The sequence below is a fragment of the Sesamum indicum genome, linkage group LG1 (genome assembly GCF_026168435.1).
Source record: "Sesamum indicum cultivar Baizhima isolate 11 linkage group LG1, ASM2616843v1, whole genome shotgun sequence".
NCBI lineage: Eukaryota > Viridiplantae > Streptophyta > Magnoliopsida > Lamiales > Pedaliaceae > Sesamum > Sesamum indicum.
Window position 1 is genome coordinate 13,773,409 of NC_142657.1, and position 21,561 is coordinate 13,794,969.

The window sequence follows — 21,561 nt, forward strand, 5'->3', positions numbered from 1 at the left end:
GGGCCAAGCAGCAAGAGGCGGACTAATTCCAGCCATCTAGTGAGATGGGCTAGGCCAAAGGGATTTGGATCATAACTTATTAACAATCTCCACCTTGGACCAAATCAAGATGCTGGATACAAGCATCATCATTGCCCATACTCCAAGGCCCTAAAAAAATGGAGTTCCTGCATTACAGAAGACAAGTAGATACACATACAGCTGGATTAATTTAAGTTAAGAATTTTGAGACAATTCATAAATTATCTATAGGGAGATACTTAGTCCCCATATCTGCAGGATTTTCTTCAAAGCTGATTTTTTCTAAGCGAATAATCTCTCTTCCTACTATATCTCGAATAAAGTAATATCTTACATCAATATGCTAATTCCTATCATGAAAAATTGAATTTTTACATAGTTGTACCAGATTGACTATCTGAGAAAATTGTGACTTTTGTTTTCAGAATCCAATTTCTTTTAATAAACCTTCAAGCTAAAATGGCTTCTTTGAAAGCTTCTATGGTAGTAATATATTCAGCTTCTGTTGTGGATAATGCAACAATATGTTGAAGTTGAGATTTTCAACTAATGCATGCACCACATAAGGTAAACACATAAGAAGTTGTAGATTTCCTACTATCCCTATCATTTGCATAATTAGAGTCTACATATCCAACTATATTTACACCTTCAGCACACTTAGTAAATTTTATACCAGTATTAATGGAACCATTCAAGTATCTTAGCACCCATTTAAAAGCCTCCCTATGAGGAAAACCAGCATTTGGCATATATTTACTTAGACAACTAACTGCATAGGCAATATCAGGTCTAGAGCTAACCATTAAGTATATTACAGATCCACTAGTATTTGAATAAGGGATCTTTTCCATGTATTTTTTCAGAATCAATTTTAGAGCTTTGATTTTTACTAAGTTGAAAATGAATAGTTAACGGAACAGAAGTGCATTTGGAATTTGTCATTGAATTTTTTTCTAACACTGATTTGACATAGGATTTTTTATTTAAAAAAATTGTAGAATTGTTCCTATCTCTTTCAATGGTCATTCATACTATTTTCTTGGCATTTTCTAAATCTTTCATTTCAAAATTTTTTGCACAAATTACTTTGCAAATCCTTAATCAGATTTATGCTAGGGCTAGCAATTAGCATATCATCAATATAAAGTACAAGAAACACAGGAATATAATGATCATATTTGAAGTATAGACAATGATCATAAGTACTTCTTTGAAACTTTAAGGAATGCATGAAGAGATCGAATTTCTTATTCCATTGTCTAGGTAATTGTTTTAATCACCATAAAGAGATTTATTAAGTAAAAAAACATAATAAAAAATTTTCTTATCAATGAAACCACTGGATTCTCATATAAATTTGTTCATTTAGCTCACCACGCAGAAATGCAGTTTTAACATCCATTTGCCCAGTTTCCAATCAAAATGTGCAACTAAAGCAAGAGTAATTCTTATGGTAATTTATCCAATGAGATGGGCTGGACCAAAAGAATTTGGGTCACAACTTATTAACAATTTGAATTTGCAGTATTGATTATCAAATTATTATTTTTTTGACGTTTTTAGTTGTTTCATTAATAAAGACGTTAAAGTTAAACGAAAGTTTTATTTAACAGGAAATAAATAGCTATTTCCTTTCTGTTTCATTGTATTTTTCAAGTTATGGTCCAATACAGTCATTTTCTGTATTTTTCTTCAAATTTACAGAATAAAAAATAAGAATTATGAATTTAAAGAATGAATTTTTTATATAATCTTAAAGACAAAAGTCCCAAGGGGTCAAAAGGGCTCTCGGAAGTCAATTTTGCTTGGCCAACAAGACACATCAAAGAATTGAGAAGGCAACAAGAAGCGGGACAACATTATTGTCTCGATTGTGACCTTGTGCGAAGTTAATTAGTCATGCAAACTTTTCCACAAAAACAAAATGAAAAAAGGTAATTTAAAAATAAAAATGTAATGTTCTTGAGGTAATAGAATAATATTCTGATTTGTGGATTGTGGAGCAAGTGATTCGTTGATGCTGTTATCTAAAGCCCAGTAGATTGGCCCATTAATGTCTGGACCCTGAAACTGTAGAGAGTTCTTCTCTCAAATTTATCTGTTATCGTATTATTATTTTTTTTTAAAGTACTTTTCAAGAACCAGAGGAAAAACCCTGAAATTAACAGTGAACAATTAATTCCACACAGAGTGAGCGTTTTGGTGTTGCTGAGATGGGGAAAGCAGCGAGAGAGCAACTGACCCGAGCTCTGAACGAGCACCTCAACACCATACATGAAACTTTTCAGGTTTTTCTTCAAGAACTACCGCTTTTGTTTGTTTAAATTTTAATGGAATGTTGACATTTTTCGTGAGATATTATCAGTTTTAATCAACAAATTGTTCTGGGTTCTGTTTGGTTTTGGTGTTTGGTTGTAGTTTTGTAATTCTTACTGGGGTATTATGCAGATGCTGGATCAAACACCAGCCTCATCCCTTGACAAAGTCGGCTGGAAGGAGGTCATTCAGATGGGCGAACAAGTCTCCAAACAAGCTACTACTGGTCTATCTCTCTCTCTCTCTCTATATATATATATGTCCATTGTTCTATATTTCGGGTTGCAGTTGAAATTCTGATTTAGTTCAACTGTGTGTGTGTGTGTGTGTGTGTCTGCATGTGTAAAAATATGATCTTCGTCGGTTTTGAGTGATGGGTTTTCCATAATCGTATTGTTCTTACTTTGTGGAATATGGCAGTGTTGAACTGCGTAACTATAAACTAGACTTTATGGCTATTTTGTTTCTTAGAAAGGATGAAATAGTCCAATTCCTATTGTTTTTGTTTTTTCTGTTTACTTCAGTTTATCTTATTGCTTTTGGTATCTTAAAAGCTAATTTTAGTTTTAATAGCTAGCAAAAGTTGAAAACTGTGTGTTTCAAGCATACTGTTTTACCAGTCTACAAGTGAAAATGTTTCATAATCAACTCGGACTTTGTCTGAGTTTGTGTATTAGTAAAATGAATGGCTCAATACGTGCTGCCACTTATGATTACATGTCTTTAAATTAGTTGATTAATTGGAGTCAATAAGTAATCATGCAACCATGCAAGTTGAGTCTTTGATCATCTTTGACATTCATATCGTCCTTTTGCAATTATTGTTTCATACACAATTTTTCCTATCAATTATCAATGCCTTTTGATATATAACCAATAACAAACTTATGTACAAGTGAGTAACTAATTATCATATCGACACCGACTTACTTGAACCATTTTCAATAATAATTGGACTGTAATTGAGATAGAACATGATACGTACTGTCTTTTACTTCTGTTCTTTAAATTTTATAAGAGCAGCTCCTTGAAAATTTCGTAACTAGGACGTTCCCCATCATTTCTTTTAACTAAGAAGCATCTTCCAACTTTCCTATGTTGCATTCTTTTGTGAATTATTGCATCATCTTGTTCGTAATGCAGTTGGAATGCTTTACACTGGAGAGACCCCTGGAGTTAAAGCCCTTGAAGAAAACATGGCTACATACTTCAATATGTTGCAAGGTTTCCTTTTACTCTCTCATGGAAGTTCAATGGGTGCAGGACCAACCCTCTCTTCTTGCATTCATAGAACTGTAAAGCAAGTTATTGACAGCAGCTTCTTGCTATTACAGGAAGCAGTCTCTTCATATGGTACGTGTGGTACCTTTTGCTTTCTCTTCCAGACACAGAGACACACACAAGGACAAACACCATATATATGTCGCAGTGTATAACAGACATCATGTAAGGTTTGGTAATAGGAAGAGTAAAGTATTAACCTGATACATGTAAAACTTTACAGAGAGAAAGAGAGCATAGGAAGAGTAAAGTATTAACCTGATACATGTAAAACTTTACAGAGAGAAAGAGAGCATGTAACTGTTTAGACTTCAGAATTGCAAATAAGAACCTGGTCTTACAAAATCTTTTTTCAGTCCATTTGTTTAGAACTCTGTGTTTTTGTTGAACCTTGTTTTATGGGGGATAAGAGGGTGCTGTAGAAGCAATGAGAATTGTCTTTTGAGATTGTTTTTACATACTTTGGCGAATCAGGCTAAATTTCTTGTGTCCTCAATTAACAATAAACTGGAAAGTTTATATTTTGAACAAAAATGACATGTCTATCTTTTAATGGTTTGATGCTTTTGCTGTACTTCAACCTGATTGGAAGAAACAATTGATATTAGGGATCTTTTACTAAATTCTGCCCAGTATAAACATGTTATATTAGAAAGAACGCAATGGAGTTCAAACTTTTCAAGACTGTGGAAGCTGAGTCTACATGATGATTTCTGTTTCTAGTTACTCATATAGCTTATCATTTGTCATCTAATGCGGCTGCTTAACTGGTACATCAATATGTAATTTTGTTCTCCTAAATGAATTTGCAGGATCACAAAATAAAGCTCAGAAACTCTCTATCCCACGACTTGTAGGTGCAGTCTGGGATGCTTGCGCTGCCCTGAAGAAGACTCCCGCCACAAATGTTACAGCAATTGGACAAGCAATGACACAAGTTGCTGTTTCCATGAAAGATGTTCTTCGGGAAATGAAGGAACTGAAGCCAGCTTCTTCTGACCCCTCGGATGAATCTTCTGGTGAGAGTTCGACGAAAGCAGTAGACAAATCCAATGACGATGATGATTCATGCGACGAAGATTTGGGCAATGATTTGTCACCTGAAGAGATGAAAATCGTGCAGTTAGCTACCGCCATCCTGTCTGAAATACTGGTGGTTATTAAAGAACTAATTCGATCCATTACCGCATTGCTTCAGCAGGAAAACTCTGATGGTTGTGCCATTTCAGTTGATTCTCTGGAAAAACTTTTGAAACTCTGCCAAGGATTAGGAGTACAGGTTGATGAGCTGGGGGCGTGCCTTTACCCACCACAAGAAATTTCTGCAATTAAGGTAGCTCTGGAAAAAATTTCAAGCTTCACTAAGGAAACAGAAACCGAACTACAAAATCTTAAAGGTTTTACAGATGATTTTAGCAAGGCTTGCACTGGTTTGAGGAGTTCGTTGAGGCAGTTGGAATTTGAACTGGGTTGTCCAGGCGCCACTGATCTTGTCCCAGAACTGGAGAGTCTTGTTGTAAGCAATTAGAAAGGAGTTTGACTTGTCTAGCTTTTATTGAGTGTGTTAAAGGTGAAGGGAATTAATTTCTCTCTTATAGATCATTTTCATATAGTACGCACCAACCAACTTAATTGGACTGCTTAGTTGTTCAAGACTCCCATGTTTCTACAAGAGCTGTATACATTTTCTATGACAGCACTCCGAGAACTTGAAATTGAACTAAAACTACCTTATACAAAAACTGTAAAGTCACAAAAACAATAATAGGTACAGGATAGTTTCGTATATATTCAACAAAAGGAAATCGTTTCCCAGGCCACTCGTCTTACTAGCTGTATAGAGCTTGTATAGGGGAATCTGAGGAGCAAGTTGTTTCTGTTTGCCTGCCAAAAGCTCATCGGCCAAGAACCTTAACAATACCAGCACCACCCAAATAAAGACCCATAAGGGGGCCTGCCAGGAGCATTTGAGTAAGAGGATCGGTTGATGGTGTGAGTATAGCAGCTGCAACCACTGAACCTACCACCACATATCTCCAAATTGACAGCATTTGATCCGATGAAACCAAACCAAGTTGTCCAAGAAGCAGTTGTATAACTGGAACCTGAAGAAGGTCGAAAAATGTCAGAAGACTGGCAATCACCGAAATTAACACATTCCTGTGCTTGGTACAAGAATGTTTGATTTGGAGATCTAATAAATTACTCAAAGAACAACTGTAGCTGAGCAGACATCTTTCTTTTGTCCACACAGGTTATTCAAACCTTATGTATCTTGTCTTCCTTTAAAAATTGAGCTAGTTTCTAACTGTGGTGGTATAATCAGCACGAAAAATTAACGCACATAAAACTTTACCTGGAAAGACAATCCTGTGCTAAACATAAGCACAAGGACAAACTCAAAATACTGATCGATAGACCAAAGCGACTCAACAACGCCTTCCGCATAGGTAACAAAGAATGTCAAGGCTGCTGGAGTAAGAACATAGTAAGAGAAGAGGATGCCAGTATAGAAAAGGATTGATGACCCCAGAACAATTGGCCCCAGAAATCTTCTCTCTGCCTTTGTTAAACCTGGAACAACAAAAGCTATGATCTCATAGAGGATTACTGGGCTTCCCAACAGAAGCCCACAGTATCCTGACACCTGCATAAAAAGATTATATTGCTTTTAGTCTACACATGCGTAGTAAACATTGAATACCAAGTTCTGAGAATAAAGTTTCTTAGATGGGTGATATGCCACACCCTCACCAAAAATGAAAAGGTGAAGTTCTGCTCAAAGTTTGCTTGGATTATGTTGAACATAGTTTGAAATGTCTTTAGAAATTAGTTTTCTTGGACAAACACGAACCAAAATATTAAAACATTCCACGAGGATAATTAGTTAACTGAATAAATATATCAAGAAATACTGAAGAAAAATCAGCACAGGACCCACCTTCAGAGACGTGAAGAAAAATTCGCCAGGTGCTAATTGTAAAAACCGAACACCTTCTGCTCTAACTGGAGCTTCAAGAAACATAATGAGATCCTTTGAGAAAGCAAAACAACCAACTATAGCAGCTCCAACAGCCAAAACAGATACAAAGATTCTGTCTCTTAATTCCTCTAAATGGTCATATATACTCATTTCCTTATCATCTGGGAGTAGCTCTTTACTAGGATAAAGAAAATTGTAAATAGAATTTCCTCCATCATCTACCTTATTGTTCAGAAAAGGGTTTTCACTTGACTCATCGCTGGAATCTGTAATGCCATCAAAAGAAATCTTAGAATCTGAAGACAATAATGTCTGTCCAACATTGAAAATTGCTTCAATTCAGAAAATTCAACTACAACAAATAGTAATTAAAGAAAGAAAATTGAAAATACCCTGCAACAGCTGCCAATACAATGTGCATAAGCCAAAAGTTATAAGCTTATTGGTAAGATTGATCAAAAGTGTCGTGGGGAAATATGATGGAGAAGTAGCTTCCATGCACAGATCAACAGACCGCACCACAGATGAGCTGTTAAGCCAGATCGATTAAAATGACGTTGCAAGGGAGAACATTTAAGTTTTAGTGGTACCTCTTGGGAGATGCTTAATCCTTTTTATTTGCTGAACTTTATTTGATATTTACAAAGTCATACGGGGTGGACAAGTCAAAGAATAAAATGTTGAGGACAAAGTACAACAAGTCCAGATGTCCATAGATGGACATTCAACTCCAAATTCTGAGACACCAAATTCATTGGCCAGCCAAATGTTTTTTGTTAAGTGCTGGTATTATATCTCAATACCTAAAACTTCCCTTAGGGTTTATGTTCTAATGAACCCCAATTAATAGGGAAAAGATTATGTTCCACGAATTTCACTTATTAACTAGTTGAACTTGATCCAAGAAAGGTTCATCATTACATTCTACAAAATACTATAGTCAAGAAAAATAATTAATTACTCCGTGCACAAAACACCATAGTCAATAAAAATAAACTCGACGCAGCAAACAGATAAAAATCTTAAGCCATTTCGAATATCACCACCTATCTGAAAACCTTGTATAATCATCACAACCAGGTCAAGATACACCGAAATACAGCAAATTTTAACCAGCCCCGTCTAATAAAACCCAAAAATAAAAGCGTCGAATTCAAGTAATCTACAACAGCATTAAAAAATTGAAACACGAAGGAGATAAAAAAGGAAAAGATTTCTACTTTACCAAGCCTTTCCTCCACAGCAGGTCCAGCTCCATTAAGACTGCCACTGCTAATCTCCCGCTGCTTATCAGCAACATCTTCGACAGCAGAGCAAACTATTCTGCTGAATTTCTTGAAATGCTTCTTATTTGAGAATCCCAGCAACTTGGGCCTCCTTTGCTTGATGTTCAAAATAGGTTTTGACGAGGCAATTGAGTTCAAGCATTTGAAACAAAAGGTGTTATTGTTGAGCTGGGGTTTGAAGATGAGAGCTCCTGTGCTCCCCATGGCTCCTGCCCCTCGCAACAAAAAATGAGGCTCGCAATCACTCGCAATGGAAGAAGATGATTGGCCCCTGTGCGCTTGGTGGGCGATATTTTGCGTGCCGGACCTTGCGCATCATAGTGGATATTACGTGGAATTTCTATTGTGCGCTTCTATCTGCTTGTGGCCTTAGTGGAATACACAAGACGGTTACAATCTGTTACCGTGTATATAATAAATTATTTTTTAATATTTTAAAATAAATTAGAAAAAAATATTATTAATTAATATAAAATATAAAATTAAATAAGTTAAATTATTTTATCAATTGAAAAGCATTTTTAATATTATAAAAAATTAATATAATTGTGTCATTAATTAATATTTGTGGGTATAAAAGATTTTTTCTTTCTGTACGAGGATAGATTAGGAAAAACATTCATATTTAATTAAATATATTCCAAATATGAGTTTTTCTATTAAAAAATTTAAATAAAAACATAAATTTTTCAAAAACTTAAACTTAATTTGCCTACCTCAAAACACACATTCAATACGTATAAAAAATACGATATATATATATAATAAATTTTAATCAGAATACAATAACATCATACATAAAAAAAGATTTTCATTCTGAAATCAAGATTTCAATCATGTTCCAATTATTCAACAAAAGAAAAAAAAATTGCCAAAAGCAAATAGAATAAGATGAACATAAATTCCCCCCCAAAAAATTCTTTTTGTAACAAAATAAGGAATCAATTATTATTTTTTTGATAATTAAATAAAAAGAATAAAGTGAAACTCAACAACAGAAGCAAAACTTGAAAAACACATTCAGCCAATTTCCCATGCAAAATATATGAAAATGCATAGAAATGTCACATCACACGTATTCATTTTTCCCAATCTACCACCTATATAGGAAGATTGATATGAGCAGTGACTGTAAGTAGTCTCCAAAATGGCAACTAATATGCAACAAAATTTGCATTAGCAAGGTCTAAGGCATTTTCACATTTTAAGAGTGTTGCAGCTGTATTATACTCATTTAGAAAAAGGGATGAATAACATTTTAATAATACTAAAATATCATTGGAATCTTAGGATTTGTGTTCTTCTATTTCGGATTGGGTCACATTTTTCTCATTCTAATGACCCGAGATTTAGACTATAGATCATCTGACAATTCATGACTTAAGATGATGCCACGTAGATCGAAAGGTGGGCACGCTTAGTCCTATAAATATTCTGTTCCATGGCATTTAAGGTTACTCGATATCACATTTATTATTTGATATCGTCATTTACCATCTCGAACTTAAGCTCATTTAGGTATCGGAGGGTTTTCGCCAAGAACCATCCTAACTAGCCTAATATATTTTTCTCTTTTCAAAGTCCACCAAAACATCCAAGATAATCATACTAGATTGTGAATCACCTCCCCTTAGAAGATTGCATCATACTAGATCGCGATCACTGCTCTTTAAAAGATCATAAATTTTGATCCAAATTAGCAACTATATACTATACTAATAGCCGTCGCACAATATATGCTAGTAGCCGTCGCGCACGATCTTCCACCTAATAACATAAATGACACTACATGTTAGCCGGCTATATCATGTTTGGTGTTGGTAGCCTAACTCAATCTCAGCGCAAAATAGTTGCACATGTATTTATATTTTTCAACTAGATGTGTTCACTTATAAAATTCCCAAAATTTAATTTAATATTTCACCTTATATATAAACCATATCACGATACATATATATATATATATATATACATTTCTCTTCTTTTTTTAGTGACTCGATCCGTCAAAAGTATATACTTGACCTGCAACTATACTATACAATAAAAGACAATATGAAATATAACATAGTTTTGTAACTTAATCAACTCATTTGAGTAGCTTCTCATTCAAGGTTTCAGTAAAAAATTAACTCCCAAGAGGCATCCAGACACTAAAAGGGAGCCATAAGTTCCATGCAAACCAAAGAAAAGAAGCTTGGATTAATTGAAAATGCCAAGCCTAAGTTCTAGGGATAACATGGGGAGGAAACTAGAGTTCAGCCAAACTTTAAATAATAAATGACTAATGAGTTTATGTCCTATTTAAACGCGTCGATTGCTGCTAAGCGACGATCCCACAAGAGACCATTAATCAACAGACATCAGACATCCTTTGAAATGACCAAATTCAGAACAAAGTTCCCTTTTTTGTTCCTCCAGGAATTTTAGTCCTGTCCGCCGCACAGTGACTATATAATCACTACATAACTTCAAGAACTCTTTCACACACTTTCCCTGTTCACAAACTAGGCAAGAATGGCTTCAGTTTCCCACCGGTTGCCTTTCTCTACTCATTTTTCTGGTAGTAAAAGTGGGCAAGAATCAAATAAACAGAAACTTTACTGTGTGAAAATCAATGGGAGTAATAGTTTTGCCCCAGCAAAGGTGGATTTGTTGAGCCAAGATCATGAAACTGCAGTCACTTCTGTCGATGCTTCTGCAAGTGTGCACATGTTTGAGCAGCAGGTTCGACAGAACATCCCGACGAAGAAGCAGTTGGTCGATCCGTATCGTCAGGGAGTGATTGTAGAAGAAGGCGTTGGATATAGACAAACAGTTGTTATAAGGTCCTATGAGGTCGGCCCTGATAAAACCGCGACAATTGAGAGCATTCTTAACTTGCTCCAGGTGATGAAACTGAATTCCAGTTTTTGCATAGTTGAAGAAAATTGTTTTGTGTTGGCATGCAGAGTCTTCAAGGGAGTCAGGGAGTTTTATGTTCATGCAGGAAACAGCATTGAATCATGTATGGATGTCGGGGCTTTTAGGCGACGGGTTCGGTGCCACACATGGAATGATGAGAAACAATCTTATTTGGGTTGTTTCAAGAATGCAAGTTCAGGTTGATCATTATCCAATCTGGTATACAACTTTCACCATCCCTTTCCAGCATCCACCAATATCTACTTTGATATATAGTAACTAGTAAGTGACAAGCTCTGTGTGTGTGTGTGCAAAAACAGGGGCGAGGTAATGGAAATAGACACATGGGTTGGAGCATCAGGGAAGAATGGGATGAGGAGAGACTGGCTACTGAGAAGTCAAGCCACGGGGCTTGTTTTTGCTCGTGCAACAAGGTACAAAACATCGACCCTCTTCTCATGTGTTCTTTCATGTTATCCATATATTAACGGAAACTATGATTTTGTGACAGTACATGGGTGATGATGAACCAGCAGACGAGGCGTCTATCAAAAATGCCAGATGAGGTAAGGGCTGAAATTTCACCATGGTTCATTGAGAAGCAAGCAATCAAAGAAGAAAGCCCTGAAAAAATATACAAACTGGACAGTAGTGCGCGCTATGTGCATTCAGATTTGAAGGTTATAAACTATGTGCAATCAAACTTTTTTAACTTCGCATGTCATATGGAATCATTCAACTGATACTACTTAGTTTTGGTCCATTTTGCAGCCGAAGAGAAGTGATCTTGACATGAACCATCATGTAAATAACGTGAAGTACGTTAGATGGATGCTTGAGGTAACTACCGAACTCAAATTTGCTATGATTCTTTCATCCTAATAGCCTGAATCTTGAAAGCTGCAATGATCATTTCAGTCAATCCCTGATGAATTCTTGGAGAACCATCAGCTGGCTGATTTAATACTAGAGTACAGAAGAGAGTGTGGGATTGCAGATGTGGTGCAATCTCTCTGTGAGCCTCAAGAAGATGGACTGATAAAGACTGGGATTCAGCAGTGTAATCACATTGGTTTGAATGGACATTCTTCACTATCTTCAGAAATTCTTGGGGGAAATGGATTGCTGGGGTCCTTAGATCAGGGGCCATTAAGCTACACTCACCTACTGCAGGTTAAGGGAGAGCCCAAAAATGAAGAAATAGTGAGGGGAAAGACCACATGGAAGCCAAAGCTCAATGCTATACCATTTCCTCCGTAGAAAATTATGTCACACTGACGAGTATATATATGCCAAGAAACAGAATATCCAGCCAGCCTTCAACGAGTCGACCTGGTCGGAAAATGGAATGAGGATGTACAAATAAATATGTTAATTCTGAGGTTCAAGTTCATTGGAAGCAAGCAGTGAAGCACAGCTGCAAAGTCAAGAAAAGTTGTACAAGTAAGATCTACGGAATAAGGTGTGTGATTCTTGTGCAGTTAGGATCCTCGAAAAATTGGTTGTCCTGTATTAGCGAACCTGTATCCCTGTCGGATATTCTCATTAAATATTCAACTAACTGTCTGCTTATAAATAAACAAAGAGTCGAGGAAAATGCAGTATAAGTGGGTGGTATCAGGCTATCAAGTAGACGACAAAGGGTTTGATAAAAGCAACGAAAAGTCGAAACAAGCAATGCTAAGAAAATGGAAAGATGGTAAACAGAGCATGTTTGTCGCCATTTAAGCCAATTTGACTAAGACTGCCAACGAGTTACATATGAACGATCAGCCATTCTTACCACTATATTGGTCTTATTTCCATTTAATCTGGAACATAAATAGGATCCAAGACTAAGGAAAGGCTGTGTTTATTAAAAATACTCATTGAAGAGTTCGATGAAAATGCTTTGCCACAAGCTATGCTCCAGGCTAATAATTTTAACTAAAATTGCAACTTCCGTGGGGGGGGGGGGGGGGATGACATTTGGCCATGCTAAATTAAAAGAATTGAGGTTGACAAAAAAAATTATGAGATCTAACCTAGAAGAGAAGACATTTACAGCTATAAATATGACGGGTATTTACAATAAGGTTAATTACCTAAGAAAAAGAAAAACTTGAGACCTCAAAGGAAAGTGGAACACATAGAAAAGATTGAACCCTATTCCCTCTTTATCCTCATTGATCTGTGCAATTGCCATGACCATGCACCCAAAAATATCACGAGCCCGACCCCAACACAACTCCAAAAAATAACCAACCACCTGGGCATGGCGTTAGGAAACAGTCCTGGAAGAGGAAAAGTATTAATAATGAGTAAAGTACACTCCTAACGATTTGCTAATAAAGGAAGCAGAGAGTAGAAAACACACCATGTCCAAACTTGATACAAATAAGCAGTTCCACGATGCAAATAGCAAGAGAAAGCCAACAAAATGCTCCCACCTTTTTCACTGTTTTTCTGATACAATGAAATAATAAGAGCAAATGGTAAGAAACCAAAAGATTTGCACTATAAGAAGCATGGAGGAAGAGGAGTCACCTGTTTTGTAGGTAAGAATTGTACTCCCGAATTGTTGGTATTGCGATAAGCCACCACAAAACCAACCTATATATGATGAGGGGGTTTCGAGGAGGAATCCAAAGGCAAAACTTCAGAAAGAACGTATTGAGTTCCACAGTCAAGAAAACAATGCAAAGGCTGAGAACTTGAATAAATCGGAACGGACCAAGAAAAGGGTGCCATTCATCTTTATCCCACCTAGCAGGTGTGAATTGGCCCAGTGTTCTTTTTACCTGAAAATTTAAGAGATCCAATAAGTTCCTGCCATTAATTCATGTACACTATTAGTAGCTTGTTTCTAGAGAACAGACAAAAGTTTCTCCCACCACTGACTTGCATTGCTTTCACAAAATCAGGAAATTAAACTCATTACTTGGATCTAGAAACATATATGAATATGATATCTCCACATAAACAATCTCCAAAATTAAACAAACTGAAATGGAAACACTTATACATGGATAGGTTATGTTAATCCATGGCAAAACTAATAGATGAAAAGCATAAATCTGCTCTATGTCACAGAATCATTGGCGTAAAAGAAGGTATTTTACTCTAGCTATATCCTTAAATTTGGTTAACAAGAAAACTTAATATTTTAAGCTTGATACCATATTCTTGATCACGCAAAGCTATATGAAGGAAAAGAAGAATGAAATACATGGAAAATCTAAGAGCAAATTAAAGAAAATGAAATAGAAGTATAGAAGAAAATGTTGCAAAACCAACATACTTTGCCCATGATGTTTGGTTGTCTGCTTATACCAACCCACTCATAAGTTTTACCATCAAAATACCGAACAGTACGCATTCCAGCCCAAATACCTGTAGAGCAGAGGTTTTAACACATGAAAGTGCAGTTTCATACTAAAATTCAGTACACAAGATATAAGAGGGTCTTGGAAGAGGGAGGGGGGGGGGGGGGGTTTACAATACCTGTCTTGACAAAGTGGAATCCAGTATGCATACCCTAACACCTGTAGTTGTTTAACATTCTTCCACCTAATTTTTTGCTTTATTATGATAAAAAAAGATGTCTCCCATGGAACTTGCGGTAACATTGGAATCACCAATTTTTTTTTGTAGTTACCAAATAAATGCCACAGGAATTCCAAATCTGTGCTATTAGAACACTTACAGACAAGAATCCACCATATTTACTTCCCTAAAGCTTACTTCACATGTTACACAAGGATATGAATGAAAATGTCAGTCTTTCATGTTTACAAACTATTTAGGCAACATAAACAATAAGATGACTCTGGGCAAGGGTTGGTATAATCCTCAATATATAATCACAAGGATAGTGAGCCTAAGACGATCATCCAACAACCGAAACTATGTATCAGCCTAGGGAAACCCCAGGTTAAAAGGTCATGATCCACACCAATGAGAGCACATCAATAATAAACAAGTGCTAAAAGAACGCATTGACAGTTAAATCCATGCATCATGACCGTAAAAGGAGGAGCTCAAAATTCCTACCAAACCAGTTGCAGATTAATATATCAAGAATAATGCTGTCCCACCAGCACTCATTGAAATTTGGCAACATGTGGCGAAAAGTGACCTGAAAAACCAGTATAAAATCACCTCAATGAACAGAACAGATCTATGTATAGCTTGCTTCAAACTGAATAAAGAACAAAATAGCAGGCAGGCGATAGAAGTTTACCTCCATTAACTCAAAGCCAATCGAAAGTACCCACAAAAGAGGCTGATTGCGGATCATTATAGCTTTCCCCCACCATCCAAGTATATGAGCCAGAACAAACTCATCAAAAAGTGTCTCCTAAAAACAGAAGTAACATAAGGGTCTAGATCCAGAGGCATCTTTATTACATAACAAGAAACAGAAAATTCCAAGACATGAGAAAATAAAAGTAACATACATAAACATTCTTAAACCTGCTTGCTGGATTTTCAGGCACGTAAATCCGGCAATCAGCACCATAGGATCTCTCCGGAAGTTCTGCATCAGAGAAATTGCATAGAACTAAGATCTAGCACAAAAGTATGGTGATTAATAGTCCATAAGAATAGGGTGATTGACAACATGTACTACCACTGCCAAAACAGAAAAGTACATTCATTGGAAGAATAAACAGGACAAAACTCATACCAACACCAAGATCAGGATGCAGGAATTTCATAAATTGCCGAGCATCATCACGCTTCTGAAATAAGAAAAATGAATAGGTGGGTCAGAACCTATAGAAAATGACTGTGAAACAGCATTACTCGTATACATTTGAGCACAAAGAAGTTAACAGAGTTCATGCCAACTTAGGACCATGTAATAATGCATATATTATCATTCACCAAAAATCCTTAACATAATACACCTGACAAAGAGCTTCTTTCTACATAAACCATAAACTCCAGCTAAAATAGGCAAAAGTAGAGTAAGTGCCCACCAAAAACCTAACCTGGAAGAGTAAGAATGTTAATGCAACGAGATAAATAACTGCCATTCCATGAACAAGGCGCCAAATTGCAGGATGCGGTCGGGTAAGTACTCTGTTAATAAGAAAACAAGCACTCTCAGAAATGGACAACAAGGTTTTCAACAACAAATAAATAGGTTAACATATTGGTTCAAGCATCTATGCCAATCTTTGTGAAGGTGCTCCTCTTTAGCATTTTCTTACAGAAGTAGCTTATTAACAAGTGACACGTACCACTCTGAAATATTTTGTGAATTTTGACACGCCATTCAAAATCTGATAAAACTAAGCAATGTTTGTTAGATAATAGGTCCGTTATTTACTACAATGCAATCAAAACTAGTTGTCGGCCACTTTCTTCATCCAAGACAACAAAACAGCAATCAAGTGAAAGGAAAATCAAGGATGTATTCAAATATCTAATTAGCTCAAAGCAAGCACAATGAACTTAACATTTGAATAAATAAAAGCAAGTAAAGAACTTACGTGGAAGGAGCTTGTAACAAACTATAAGCAAGAAATACCGCACTCATTGCCCATACACCCCTAAAAATGCAGCAACCAATGGTTACAACGTTTTCAAGAAAGCCATGTAAGACAAGAAGGAAGAAGGAAGAACGAAGTAGAACTTTGACAATGCAGTGTGGTAGAGGAGTTCATATAAGATACCTTTTTACTGAGGTGACAAGATTGTTTTCTGAACTGCCTTCAGGATCAAGAGCTCCACTTGCCCATCTGGGAAGAATTTTTCAAATAGAAAAATTAGGACATCAATGAAACTTTTCTCAACTGATGCCACGTCATAGTTATGATCTTATGCTGTTTTCCTCTTGTAAAGTTAACGAAAAACCAACATATCACAAGTCAATAACCAGTCAAAAACCTTATAAAACACAAAACAAATTGAGGTAACGACTTACACAAGAAAGCATGCACCAATGAGTAATAAGCTAATGGTACGGGGCTTGTAAGCCCAGGCAATCCACGGATCAAGCTCATCTTCAGTGTTTGATGTGCTCACATCACCATTTTGGTAAGTGACCAGATCCTTCCGCCTAGCTCTTCGATAACCATTCACTTCCATGGCCCAGAAAATCAATTATTCTGAGCACTTGCTGCAAATCAAGAGAAAAAAATCAAGAGACAGATAATATTCTGCAAAGATATCATTAGTTGATACAAGACATTAGAAGAGATTGTCCAATAACAAAGAAAATTGATACAAGAAGTATACAATTTGGAACCAAATTTTGCAAGTGAATGACATGCACTCTTAGATACCTGAGATGATAAAAATTGTAATTATCCATATGACAAGGTTCATAGAAAAATAACATCTTGGTAGTATAATGAAAAGGCCCCAATTAACTCTCCATCAGCCATTACAAGTCAATATCACTCAATTGTTGTTATCCAAACCAAAGCTAAAGTCCCAAGAAAACTAGAGACCTACAACCAACTTAACTCTTCTGCCTCCCACTGAACATAATCGATAAAACAAACCTCATGATCAATGACCATGAGAAATGGTTTAAAAGAACTCAAGATGGCACCTCTGAACAAGTCAAGTATAAGGAATGCGTCACACAGCAGGGGCAACCTCTATGGTCAAGTTTGAAACTTCTCCGTTTTGCATCCTATGCTAAGCATCAATTCACACCACAAAATGACTCACACTAGCTCCAAAGAGTTCACAGTTTTATGCAGCTTTTGCACTATGTACATTGTGTTTCAATAATAAATCATGACAATGTAACACTATGAATAAAATAAATTTTATTTAAATGATACCGGTAATTACCAACTAAAATAAGTAGAAAAGCCAAACAGTAACAAGCAATCAAACTAGTTACTGAAAGGCCCAAAAAAGGAGATGTTTCGGATGTGCTACTAAATCATCCTCTTAATTTACATGGAATGGCAACTTTGCAAACCCTAATTAGCCTTCTCTAACCCGGGAACAGCAAAAGACTCATAAACAGTACCGATCTGTTTCAAATTAACCAACTTTTCACCAACAAGATAAAAAACAAAAAAAAAGGGTAAAATTGATGTCACCATCAGCCCCTAAATTGAACAATACTCAATAAATAATTTGGTAAAGTCATTCATTGCATGCAAATGAAAACACCACTAAAACTTCAAATTAAGAGTTTGAAAGTCTTCTTTCAATTGAAAACTCGATTAATCCATCAAAGTAACGAGGCCCCGGTACTAAAAAACACAGCAAAAATTACGTCCCCTGCATGCGAAAAATTACACAACCCCAAAAAAGATTAACAGAAAGAAAAAAAAAAAAACATCACGCGCAGAAGTCTCCATGTATATTGTTATATGTGGAAAGGGTGACACCGTAAATACATGTGCGCAGTCCTCTTATACTATACGTCTAAGCATACATATCCGTAAAAATGTTAGTGGCAGCAATTAATCATGTAAAAATGATTAGTAAGATAGCGTATCAAATTTATCCCCTATTCTTTTTTCTCCTTACTCACGTAGAAAAAGGCTGACAAGCGATCCCCAGCAGCCCGATTGGAAAAGAAAAGAATCTCAGCCGTCGGATCAAAACCCAGATAGAAAGTTATCGATTTGAGAGCAAAAAAGGAGGAGAAGACAATAATAATGGGTGGGTAGCTTTACTAAAAGATAACTGAGACTTGAAGACACCAATACCAACACCAACACTAACACTGTTTGCTTCAAGACTGAATAGAAAGAGTAAAGAAGTGAGTGCGTCCGTGCAGGAAAAAGTGAGGGAATGCTAATAGTAAGTAGCACGGAAGCGGAAAATGAAAGGTGGGAGCTTAATATTTCAATGGCAGCAAAGCAGGGCGGCGAAAAGGCGATGTGTTAAAAACGGTACGGTGGTCAAACCAAAAACTTTATAGAGAGAGAAAGAAGAGAGAAGAAGTGAGAGAATCAAGATTTTAAAAATTTAACCTTTGTTGTATGTATGTGTATTATGTTGGACAACAAATGAAAATTAAAACCCAATGGGACGAGGAACGGTGGGGGTTGGGGGAGGGGGGGGGGTGTTGTACCACCCTAGCCTGCGGCGGTGATGGTAGGATATCCTATAATTTCAGGGAATAAATTAATTGTCACCCTATTGATGTGTGCTGGCATCTCAGAATGACTATTTTGCCCTATATATTCTGGGCTTTTTTTTTTTATTTATTTCTCCAATATTATTTATTATCTTTGTTTCTCAATATTTTTTTATAAATCAGAATACTTATATTAACTTATTATCTTACTATATATTTTTGGTATTTTTTTACTCTATAAAATTAATGCTGTAATTTATATAAATATCTCATGTTGATTAATTTTTTAAAAAATTATGCATATACATAACAATATGCCACAATTATTAGTCATAAAAGCTTTAAGGCTCCAAAGTTTCAAATAGTTACTATTATTTTCACGTGATAAGATTTACACGAGGTTGTTCGAAAACATAAATCCCAATTATTTTAAGAATTTTTATGTTTATTTAAATTAATATCAACAAATTCAGTAAATTTATAAGCAACAATACAAGCTATATTATGTTAATATTGAAATTTCCAATATACCGCAGAATATTATTCATACGATTTAATATTTTGCGGACCCAATCTATATAAAATGATTTGGGGTGGAGTTGAGGTTTGATGGTCCGCTTTGCTCTTCCCCGTGGATGCGGCAATAGGAGTTACGAATTGTTTGGTACAAGAAAAATTAAATAATAGGACGAAGTTAGGAATGTGATATGTCGACTCTCACAATTAAAAAGTTATATATTCGAATTTCACAAAAGTGGGTTTATAATTCACTGTTAATAACAGCGTACTGTTTTATTGTTTCCTTCGAATATGCTCTTTGATATAAAAGTGCCGATGTATTTAATTCATATTTATATTTAGATGTACTAAATGGTTTAATAATAATAAACAGAGTTATTGAAAAAAAAAACCCAATAAATCAAATGATATAATATGAATCGAGTTGGCAACAAAAAATTCAACTATTATTTTTGGACTAAAGCTGATGAACAGTTTTTTATAGGAAAAATTCTAATTTAAATTGATTTTTTTTTTCAGAATTCTCAATATTCTAATTCGTTATTTGTGGAATATTTATTAGAATTTAGAAAATTGTAGTGGAAACTGCCTTGTTGTAGTTGCATTTTTACCCATAGTTTTGGGCAAATCTTGGGCCGGAGACAACTCGTTCTGCAATTCCATGCAATTTTGAGGTGCTCTTTCCGAAATTGTCACCCCTCCTCCCCAACACTAATTTCACCGTTCTATGGCAGCTTGAAATTAATGTAATGTACTAATTTATATATTTTATTATTATACATAATATATTTTAAAATATGAAAGATTATTTATTATATATATGTAGGAACGATGTGCCACAATAACTAGTATATATTATATAATTATACTTTCCTCCAATGGGATTTGGTATAATTACACATACACCTTCTGTGATTTAAAAGATTATATTTGGTACCCCTGAAGTTTACTTTTGTTTAACAAATAGGTCCTTCCATGAATCAAAATTCACTAAATTTGTTTATATTGGCAAAAAAAACTGAACGATGATTTATATTTACCCTCAATTGATTTATTACTGATTTGTTGCAGGTCAAATAATTTTTTTCTCACTAAACTACTCTTATAACAGTGAAAATATACCTCATCACATGTATTAATATATGAAATTGTATAAGGATACAGTAAAACCTCTATAAATTAATACTCTATAAATTAATAAACTCTCTAAAATAATAAAATCTTCCGGTCCTGACATGGGCCTTTGTAAAAAATCATCAAATTCGATAAGATAATAAGATAATAATTTTTTGAAAAATTCCTTTATAAATATTAGGTCCCATTAAAACTCTAAATTAATAATTCATAAATATTATGGTAATTGGCTAAAATATGAAGTCTGTATTTTACGCATTTGATCATTCATGGAAAATTTTGCGATGCTTTTTTTAGATGATAAGACATGGTTGGGTGTTATGAATTATTTTATTTTCATATTAAGATTTATATAGTATATGTTTCATTCATCATACATGAATATATTTAATTGGCTATAATAGTTATTTAAGTGTAACGAATTAATGTAAACATGTATATTTAAGTAATTCCAATGAATTGGTACATGCGTCCATGAATATAATAGTTAATTGTATACAATGAATTGATATGATACATGAATATATTTAATTAGTTACAAAGAATTGGTTGATGCATGAATATAATCAATGAAACACATATATGAATTCATATTCTTTTAATACATATGTACTAAATTTGCTGAATTTAAAAAGTCTCTCTTTTAATTAATAAAATATTAATTTATCGATAAATTAATACCTCTCTAAATTAATAAAATTTCATGGCCCCAAAATTATTAATTTATAGAGGTTTTACTGTAATTTGATCATAAAAAAATTATTTGACCTGAATAAATCAGTATTAAGTCAATCGGGGTAAATATCAATAAAATTGATGAATATAAACTAACGAATGTACTTATTTGTTAGATTGAATCAAATTTTAATATATTAAATATAATTTTTTAAATTATAAAAATTTTATATATAATTACACAAAACCTCAATACATAAAAATTTATGTATATATGATTAATAAATAACGTATATGTATATCTAAAAAGGCAAGTGAAAGGTATTGCAATGACCCAATTTCATGATATCAACATAAGACAATATTTGATTCAAAGTTATTATGTGGGCACATTAATG

The 21,561-nt window shown here is 34.8% G+C and overlaps 4 protein-coding genes across 9 annotated transcripts; 2 read left to right on the top strand and 2 right to left on the bottom strand.

The window, feature by feature from the left end:
* Positions 1-2,137: 2,137 nt before the first annotated feature.
* On the top strand, positions 2,138-5,293 carry LOC105160349 (uncharacterized). The gene is made up of 4 exons (XM_020694180.2): positions 2,138-2,312; positions 2,473-2,566; positions 3,484-3,693; positions 4,434-5,293. Exons 1-4 carry the CDS (start codon positions 2,238-2,240, stop codon positions 5,147-5,149), a joined length of 1,095 nt encoding a protein of 364 aa, XP_020549839.1. The 5' UTR covers positions 2,138-2,237; the 3' UTR covers positions 5,150-5,293.
* A 37-nt stretch (positions 5,294-5,330) lies between these two features.
* On the bottom strand, positions 5,331-8,166 carry APG2 (Sec-independent periplasmic protein translocase). The gene is made up of 4 exons (XM_011077696.3): positions 7,830-8,166; positions 6,563-6,870; positions 5,978-6,268; positions 5,331-5,726 (listed from the first exon to the last, which is right to left on the bottom strand). The coding sequence occupies exons 1-4, from the start codon at positions 8,092-8,094 to the stop codon at positions 5,517-5,519; spliced, it is 1,074 nt and encodes a 357-aa protein (XP_011075998.1). The 5' UTR covers positions 8,095-8,166; the 3' UTR covers positions 5,331-5,516.
* Positions 8,167-10,161: 1,995 nt separating this feature from the next.
* On the top strand, positions 10,162-12,125 carry LOC105160370 (palmitoyl-acyl carrier protein thioesterase, chloroplastic). The gene is made up of 6 exons (XM_011077709.3): positions 10,162-10,776; positions 10,877-11,010; positions 11,112-11,225; positions 11,303-11,471; positions 11,563-11,631; positions 11,710-12,125. Exons 1-6 carry the CDS (start codon positions 10,405-10,407, stop codon positions 12,049-12,051), a joined length of 1,200 nt encoding a protein of 399 aa, XP_011076011.1. The 5' UTR covers positions 10,162-10,404; the 3' UTR covers positions 12,052-12,125.
* On the bottom strand, positions 11,473-18,754 carry LOC105160377 (L-serine--phosphatidylethanolamine / L-serine--phosphatidylcholine phosphatidyltransferase). 6 transcript variants are annotated; one of them, XR_002287727.2, is made up of 13 exons: positions 16,706-18,140; positions 16,455-16,520; positions 16,272-16,331; positions 15,768-15,858; positions 15,461-15,515; positions 15,231-15,310; positions 15,014-15,130; positions 14,824-14,908; positions 14,072-14,163; positions 13,318-13,571; positions 13,148-13,236; positions 12,876-13,064; positions 11,473-12,123 (listed from the first exon to the last, which is right to left on the bottom strand). XR_002287727.2 is itself a non-coding variant. In XM_011077737.3 (13 exons), the coding sequence occupies exons 2-13, from the start codon at positions 16,867-16,869 to the stop codon at positions 12,937-12,939; spliced, it is 1,281 nt and encodes a 426-aa protein (XP_011076039.1). In that variant the 5' UTR covers positions 16,870-16,900; positions 18,284-18,754; the 3' UTR covers positions 12,789-12,936. The 6 variants fall into 6 exon arrangements, 5 of the variants coding, with proteins under 5 accessions (XP_011076039.1, XP_020552177.1, XP_011076049.1 ...); XM_011077737.3 differs by lacking the exon at positions 11,473-12,123 and adding an exon at positions 18,284-18,754 and having other exon boundaries at positions 12,789-13,064; positions 16,706-16,900; XM_020696518.2 differs by lacking the exon at positions 11,473-12,123 and adding an exon at positions 18,280-18,754 and having other exon boundaries at positions 12,789-13,064; positions 16,706-16,900.
* Between the last annotated feature and the right edge of the window lie 2,807 nt (positions 18,755-21,561).

Bases quoted from the DNA above. Each gene is read 5' to 3' on its own strand.
- LOC105160370 (XM_011077709.3), top strand. From the start codon at position 10,405: ATGGCTTCAGTTTCCCACCGGTTGCCTTTCTCTACTCATTTTTCTGGT. The intron at 11,011-11,111 runs GTATACAACTTT...GTGCAAAAACAG, and splicing joins GTTGATCATTATCCAATCTG to GGGCGAGGTAATGGAAATAG. The intron at 11,472-11,562 runs GTTATAAACTAT...TCCATTTTGCAG, and splicing joins ATGTGCATTCAGATTTGAAG to CCGAAGAGAAGTGATCTTGA.
- LOC105160377 (XM_011077737.3), bottom strand. From the start codon at position 16,869: ATGGAAGTGAATGGTTATCGAAGAGCTAGGCGGAAGGATCTGGTCACT. The intron at 16,521-16,705 runs GTAAGTCGTTAC...AATTCTTCCCAG, and splicing joins ATTGGTGCATGCTTTCTTGT to ATGGGCAAGTGGAGCTCTTG. The intron at 13,065-13,147 runs GTGTGTTTTCTA...TTCCTCTTCCAG, and splicing joins TTGTATCAAGTTTGGACATG to GACTGTTTCCTAACGCCATG.
- APG2 (XM_011077696.3), bottom strand. From the start codon at position 8,094: ATGGGGAGCACAGGAGCTCTCATCTTCAAACCCCAGCTCAACAATAAC. The intron at 6,269-6,562 runs GTGGGTCCTGTG...CTTTTTATGCAG, and splicing joins TTTTCTTCACGTCTCTGAAG to GTGTCAGGATACTGTGGGCT. The intron at 5,727-5,977 runs GTAAAGTTTTAT...GACCTTCTTCAG, and splicing joins GCACAGGATTGTCTTTCCAG to GTTCCAGTTATACAACTGCT.
- LOC105160349 (XM_020694180.2), top strand. From the start codon at position 2,238: ATGGGGAAAGCAGCGAGAGAGCAACTGACCCGAGCTCTGAACGAGCAC. The intron at 2,313-2,472 runs GTTTTTCTTCAA...GGTATTATGCAG, and splicing joins CCATACATGAAACTTTTCAG to ATGCTGGATCAAACACCAGC. The intron at 3,694-4,433 runs GTACGTGTGGTA...ATGAATTTGCAG, and splicing joins GGAAGCAGTCTCTTCATATG to GATCACAAAATAAAGCTCAG.